The sequence below is a fragment of the Pongo abelii genome, chromosome 7 (genome assembly GCF_028885655.2).
Source record: "Pongo abelii isolate AG06213 chromosome 7, NHGRI_mPonAbe1-v2.0_pri, whole genome shotgun sequence".
NCBI classification, from domain to species: Eukaryota; Metazoa; Chordata; class Mammalia; order Primates; family Hominidae; genus Pongo; species Pongo abelii.
Window position 1 is genome coordinate 124,539,902 of NC_071992.2, and position 8,034 is coordinate 124,547,935.

General features: G+C 33.0%; 1 protein-coding gene across 3 annotated transcripts in view; it reads left to right on the top strand.

Moving 5' to 3' along the window:
* Positions 1-7,269, top strand: part of EMC2 (ER membrane protein complex subunit 2) — a 48,453-nt gene extending 41,184 nt beyond the window's left edge. Inside the window, exons 11-12 of one of the 3 annotated variants that reach the window (XM_063726351.1) lie at positions 4,578-4,665; positions 7,079-7,269. In XM_063726351.1, coding sequence (XP_063582421.1) covers positions 4,578-4,664 — 87 coding nt within the window. In that variant the 3' untranslated portion in view covers position 4,665; positions 7,079-7,269. 3 annotated transcript variants of the gene reach the window in all.
* The last annotated feature ends 765 nt before the right edge of the window (positions 7,270-8,034 follow it).

Here is an 8,034-nt window from a genome sequence, read left to right on the forward strand (position 1 = left end):
GAATGTTATAATTTAGTTATTGCTGTGCATTTGGAATATTTTCTGTTTGGGCTATTTTGAATAAACTATACTGAATATTGCTGTACAGGTCTTTTGGTGGAATGTATGTGCAGTTCTGTATACCTTTGAGTGAAAATACTGGGTCATAGAATATATGTGTATTTAACTTTACTAGTTAAAGGCAATTTTCCAAATTAGTTTACTCCCACCAGCGGTAAGAGTTCTAATAGCCCCACATCTTCACCAACACATGGTTCTGTCAGTCTTTGTAATTATAGCCATTCTGGTACATGTGTAGAGTGGTACTTCATGGTTTTATTTTGCATGTCCCTGATGATCAGTTGCCATTTGGATGTTGTCTTTTGTGAAATCTTTTTCTCATTGGTTTGCATGACTTATTTCTTTAGTTTTTTGCTTATGAGCCCTTTTTTAGTTATATGTATAAGCAAATATGTATAACTTTTTACTTTTTTGCTCATATGATCTTGATGAATAGAAGTTCTGAAATGAAATGTGTTCAAATGCCTCAGTCATTTGTTTGTGTTTTTTGTGTTCTGTTTAAGAAATCTTTTGCTACTCATGGTCATAAAGAATTCTGTGTGTCTTCAGAATTTCTATTCTTTTACTTTTCGTATTTAATCCACAACCCATTTGGAATTGATTTATTTTTAATTTTTAATTTTTATTTTTTTGAGACAGAATCTGGTTCTGTTGCCCAGGCTGGAGTGCAGTGGCGTGATCATGGCTCACTACACCCTCAACTACCCAGGTTGAGTTATCCTCCTGCCTCAGCATCCCAGCTAGCTGGTACTGTAGACACATGTCACCGTGCTCGGCTAATTTTTAAATTTTTTGTAGAGATGAGGTCCAGCTGTATTGCATAGGCTGATCTCAAACTCCTGGCCTCAAGTAATCCTCCTGTCTCAGCCTCCCAATGGAGTGCTAGGATTATAGGTGCGAGCCACCGCATCTGGCCTGGAATTGATTTTTATGTGTGATGTGAAATAGGGGGTCAGTTGCTCCCCATATGGATATCCAGTGTTTCTGTCCATCTTTGTATTCTATCATGAGTCCTGTCCATGGAAGCTAGTTCAGTGTAGTAAAGAGAAGATTACAGATGCTAGACCTATGTTGTCTGGGTTCAGATTTTGACTCTGATACAATTATTAGCTATGCAAACTTGGATAAATTACCTAACATCTCTTGCCGTATTTTTTCTTCTGCAAGATGGCCATAATGAAATACTCTGAGAATTAAAGAAATTAAAACATAAGTTATTATGCTTTTCCTTTTCCATGTCTCTTCAGTGTGACAAGACCCCCTTGAGGTATATTGAGGTATAATTTACATGTAATCTAGTGCATATATTTTAAGTATACAGTCTGAGTTTTGACAAATGTGTACATCCTCTTACCAGCCCCCCGCTCAAAATAGCATTTTCGTCACCCAAGAAAATTTCCTTCTGCCATTTTGCAGTCAGCCTCATCCCCCACTGGGAGACAGACAACCACTGATCTGATTTTTATCACCAAACATTAGTTTTGCCTGTACTATAACTGTATAAATGAGTTCATAGGTTGTGTGCTCTTCTGTGTCTGGCTTCTTTCACTCAGCATGTTTTTGAGATTCATTCATTTACAATCCATTTCATTTTTCCTATTACTTTGTCTACCCATGTATTTTCCACAAATTATATAAAGGTAAATTTAAGCCCAAGCAAGGTATCTCAGTTATTACAATGCATGAATCACTGACCTCTGAATTTGGTAAGCAAGTTTTTATTATTTGGTTGTTTTTGTGTTTTTTTCTGGTGAGTTTTCTTATAGATCTTACAGAGAATTATGAAAGATTTACTTAAGCAAAATCTAACTATGAAAACAAAAATACAGTATTTGTGAATAATGTAGAAGAATATAACTTTCAGAGAATGACATTCTTGATAACTAGGTAAATCTTTGGGATCTCAGTGAGAATTTCTTAATCGTATCTAGGAATATAAACCAGTATAGAGTAGATAATATTTTGTATGTGATTTTTCTAGATATTTATAAATTAGGGAAAATTAGGTTTTAAGAACTACTTTTCTTTGTTTCCACTTAATGATGAAACAGAATATGGCTACTATTTGCTCTTCAATTAGGTAATTGGTTTAGCATGTTCAGTAGAAGCAGACACATTTGATTAATGCACATGAAAAACTTTAATGTGAACCTACTCACAATGATTTTCCAGATAAATGCTTCTTTGGTGCACTGGTAAATCTGTGCTAGTGATTTATATGATATTTATGATTGCAGTAGTGATTCTGTTACTATCCTTTTGGGAAACAGAAAATTAAATCATGATTTGAGGGAAAAGATGATTCTGACTTAATCAGTTAAATTGCCATACAGTTCTGGAATAGACAGAATAATTGCATGTCAGATTAAATTTGAAGTGATAGATTTGTATTTCCAACTTTCTTTTATTTGTTCTGACACAAGTAAATTCATTTGGTTTATTCTAAATTGCACTGGTTGTGAGTAATGTTGACACCATCTCAGGTGACTCTTTAAAATTAGCTAATTTTAAAAGATCACACTGTATTATTTTTATGTTTAAGTATAAACCAAGAAAAATACTGTATTTAAAAATACATGTTATGGTTTTAGCTCTACAGAATTTTTTTAATTTTTACTTTGCTATTTAAAAGCAATTAGAATAAATATTATGTGGTAATGTTACTATGTGATGTCCTATTCTGTACCCCTCCCCCAACCCATAAAACTTTTTCTCAGAATTAGACCTTTAAGTATCTGATTAGGACCGTTCCTATTTATGTTTCATAAATGGTGGTAAAATAAAAAGCTTTCTGTTTCTGGTAAATCCTTGTGTAAGTGAATTTATTAACTGGATAACAGAAGTAATAAGCATGCCCCACAGCCTTTAGTCCTCAGGGGAAATTATAAAAAGACAAAGTTTTAAATGTGATATTGCTGTTACTGTATTTAACATATGAATTCCTTAAATTCGTGATGCCTTTTGAAAGGCAAGGTGATCTTGATTTTTATGAGAAGCTTTTTTTTTTTTCCTCTGGCATTTGCCCTAGAAACATCCTTTATTTACTTTTTCAAATCAGAATTCAACTACAGAAACTAATCTAATGGTTTAGAGTGTAGGAAGTGAGGGAATCATAATGTTAAGCTGTAGCCAGAGGGGTCAGAGACAGGTTACCAATTCCTGAAGCCTGTTGCTTCTATGATGTTACCTGTGCTTGATCACTTAATCTTTCTGAACAGGTCATGAGAAGTTTGCCAAATTAAGTTAATTACAGAAGACAAGAAACACATCATAAATCAAGTACTAAGTGCTTAAGACAGCATTGTTATTTGAAGAAATGATCAGTCACTTGAAAATGTATTGAGTGGTTTGATGTTAACTTGAAAACACTAGATGTTGCTGATACCAAGTATTTTAATCATATTTAACCAGGGAGAAAATGGGTAACATATATATATATATAATATATATATATGTATACACACACACACACACACACATACACAAAACTTTCAGGGAGAAAATGGGTAACATATATATATATATATTATATATATATATGTATACACACACACACACACACACACACACACTAAACTTTCTCCCATCTCCATCAAGGAACACTTACTTATCTAGTAAATCTTTTGTTTTAAATCAGACTGATAAATGATGGGAATTGTCAGTCCAGTTAACAAACTCATTTTGAAATCAGCATGTGGTATTCAACAGTGTTTCCCTCCAGCGGTTATGTGTACAATATTGAATTTAATATGCCATGAATTTGCTTTTAAATACACAAATATAGGGTATATTTTGTGTATATATTGATGTATTTATTTTGTTTTCATAGTAAAATCCAATCCCAATTAGTTTTATAATATAAACAAATTACAATTAATAAAGTAGAAATGCATATTTTAAAACATGTTTACATTGTTTTAATGTGTAGCATACGTTTTTACTTGACAGCTCTTTGCAGAACCATATCATTTAGTTAACTAATAAATCTGGAAACTTAAAAAAATTATGAGCTACTTTAAATAATTTTAGAGAGTACTTGCAACTTTAAAATGTTTAGTGAAATAACTTGTATTTGTATTGTACCTTTGTTTGAAATTGTAAAAATCTGTTTAGACATCAGACAAGTAGAAGTGGTTCACACTCCTACACTACATAAATATAAGCTAAATTGCATTTTAAAATTATACTTTTTATTTCATATTATTTTGGTCTAAATAGGATAGTTTCAAATACATGATTTTATAGGTTATTATATTATGTAAACGCTTAAACTGGCCAAGTGTGCAGTGAACTCTCTGTACACTTCAACTGAAGGTAAGATCTTAAAGGAAAATGTCCTTAATACCCAAATTTTATTCTTATTGAAAAAGCAAAGAATATATTTGATTTCCTACTAGTGATAAAATAGTCAGTGTTAAGTTTCATTAACAATGTGGAGGTAAGATTGTCATTTTTAACCTGCCACTGAAATTGAGCCTAATTGAGCTTTTTTTTTTTTTTTTTTTTTTTTTAATTAGTTTGCAGGTCGAAGTAAGAAGGAAACCAAATATTCTCTTAAGGCTGTCGAAGACATGTTGGAAACATTGCAGATCACCCAGTCTTAAGGTTTCAAAAACTCTTTGACATTAGATTTCACAACTGCACAATTGAACTTATTGGCCTGTAACTTATTTACTAAATGCCCAGTGCTATTTATATACTACAGTAATTTTCTGTTAAGAAGGCAGTTGTAAAGAATGTGTTTATATAAACCTAAAAATGCCTTTTACTGCTAAGTGGGAAGATGGGGGAAATCCATGGAAGAGAGATTTAAGACTTATTGATTGTACATCAGTCTCTTCATATCACATATACATATATATATAAAACTCTAATGTAGAATAACCTTGTTAAATAAACCATGATGATTTATTAAACTTGCATATGAAGATTCTAACTTCATTTGGTTATACTCACAATGGATATATTGTTTAAGAACTCAGTTTCTAGTTAACTCCTTACTGGTGATAGCAAAGACACAGCATATGTAGCTGACCGAATCAGATTTTTTTGACTTTGTTTATATTGTCGAGTTGGATTTTGCTGTACATTCCAGTGGGCTATGTGAATTGTTTTATCTGCTGTAATATCCTTCTGATGAATCTTGCTTAAAATATGTCATTCTCCAAAGTTCAGCAATATTTCTTTGTAAAATTTTTGTTTTGATACAGGACATAATTGAGATTTTTACGTATAAAATGTCTTAAGGTAAATATGTGTTATGACACTTAAATTTAACTTTTATGCAAGTTATATTTATTGAACCCTTTAATAGTAAATTACATGAAAGAATATTCAAGAATCATATAGAGTAGGGATTAAAGGGGTTGTAGTTATTTTTTATTTTGAAAAAAATAAGAAAATTAAAACTATCCTTAGAAACAAAAATGTTAAAATTTTCCTGTTCTATCATTACCTTAGTTAGAATTTTTTATTTTTCTCTTTTTATAATAAACAATCATTATGCTACCTTCAACAGTATTTGACATGTTTCAATAAAATAGAAGAGACTTTGAAAGTTAAATTTCATTTAGACACAAATCAGTTTTTAAAATAGCAACTGTTCACAGCAAATATTTTTGGTATTTGTTTATAATAAATATACTTAAATTTATCTTTACTAAAAATATACAGAGGCATCTGCAGACTTGTCATTGCTGCTTTGGACAAGTGGGGATTGTGGAGGAATTGACAATCTAGAAGTGTTTAGAAAGAAAAGTATTGTCAATATCAGCTTCTTTTAACCTTTTGAATAGTTCTGCTAATAAATTATTCTCCATATCTAGTCTAATCTTTCATATTACAGTCATTTTCGTTTTATTCTGCCATGAGTAATAGGCAGCTAATTAATATATTCTGTGAAAGAACTCTTCTCATCTGAAGGTAATTCTCTACTAATCTTTGTACCACAAAGATTCCGTCTTTGTACACATGAAATTAGTAACTGCATTTTCAACATGATGAACCATTTGAAATTTGCATTTTCTGTAAAGAAAATAGTGCCTGCACGTTGTCTCACTACCTTTTCCCCTTCAAATCTCCTCCCCATCAGTCACTGGATTAGTGTTTACTCTAGCAATTATATTTGTGTAATAAGTAATTCAGTGCCTCTTATAGCTGTCTGCCTTAGTTTCACTTTTTTTTTTTTTTTGAGACAGTCTCCTTCTGTCACCCAGGCTGGAGTGCAGTGACATGATCTCAGTTCACTACAACCTCCACCTCCCAGGGTCAAGCGATTCTTGTGCCTCAGCCTCTGAGTAGCTGGGACTACAGGCATGTGCCACCATGCCTGGCTAATTTTTGTATTTTTAGTAGAGATGGGGTTTCACCATGTTGGCCAGGCTGGTCTCGAACTCCTGGCCTCAAGTGATCTACCCGCCTCAGCCTCCCGAAATGCTGGGATTACAGGCATGAGCCACTGGGCCTGGCCAGTATCACTTTATTTTTTCAAAATTTTAATAACTTCTTGCCAAGATTTTATATTTGTTAAGCACATTGCCAATCCATAATAATTTATAAACTTCAACTTAAATGTACTGATAATCCCATTACAGCAGGCAGTTGCCTACAGCTATTACCTTTGTTTCTTCTTTGTTTAACAGTACCTTAGTTTGATCTGATAGTGGCAAGGATCCCTGTTCCTCAAAGAGATTAGGACCTTACCCCAACTCCAGAGGCTGCACCTTCATTGATCTGAAACGGAGGTGGTAGTTTTATTCCGTACAGTCTGATTAGTACGAGGCAGAACTTTTTGCAGTGAAGGAAATCAACCATCTATTCTGTCTGTCTATTGTGGTAGCTGCTAACCATATGTGATATTGAGTGAGTACTTGATATGTGGCTACTGCAATTGAGAAATTGAATGAAATGAACAGAGCCCTACTGAGAAGGGCTTTCCTTTCAAATTAAAAAATCAGAGCTTTGTGTGGTAACAGTCATTGCCTTTTTCTCCTCTTTCTGGCCAACAACATGTCTAAAGGTGCAGCTGCCATCAAACAACCGTGAAACAGCAAATGTGAGAATGAGAGTTACATTTCAGAGATGGAACTGAAGGAGGATTAAGGGGATCCTGGGTCCTTGATATGGCAATGTTGAACACCCAAACCAAGATGAGCAATTGCCAAACTCCCCAATTATTAAATGAGAAAAAATAAACTCCTGATTGTTTAAGACACTGTTTGGTTTCCTGTTACTTTAGCCATGTATGTTTCTGACTAATATATCTGCTTATCCACTCTTCAACATTTTTTAATGTGTTAAACTCTTATTTTAGACATGTCAGGAATACTATTTCAGAATCTAATCATTTAGAGCAAGGAGATAATTACATATAAGAAAAGAAGTAATGTGTTATTGCAGCTCAGCTCCTAGCATTCTAAGCCAACAGAGGTGAAAAGGGGACATATTTACACAGCTTAACCATAAAAATAATACTGATTTGGAGGCACAAGAGGATGTAGAGAAAAATATAAAGGGAAGACCAGTATTTTAGTATGCTGCAAGCATATACTTCAACTTTTTATTGACAAATATTTCAATTAATCTTTTTGTCTTAGATACTGTAGCCCACTTATCATCAAAGTAACTTCATTTTAATTCATTTCATAGAACCACAGGATTTTAGACTGGACTTTGGAGATGATTTTGTTGTACTTCATTTTAAGATGAGGAGATCTGAGGTTAAGATAAATTAACCTCTTGTGTTACAGAGCATGGACCAGACCCAGGATGTCAGGGGTTTCCAAGTCAGCATTTTTTCTGGTATCCTCTGCTGCATCTGGCTATCTTGTGATGTTCCAATTTTAGAGTGACAAAAATGAGAACCAGTTATATGCAAGGATCATAGCTTGTTAGCAGATCAGGGACTATAATTCAGATGTTCTGATTTGTAAAACAATTTTTAATTAAATAAAAAGGTAAATTATATTTTAATTT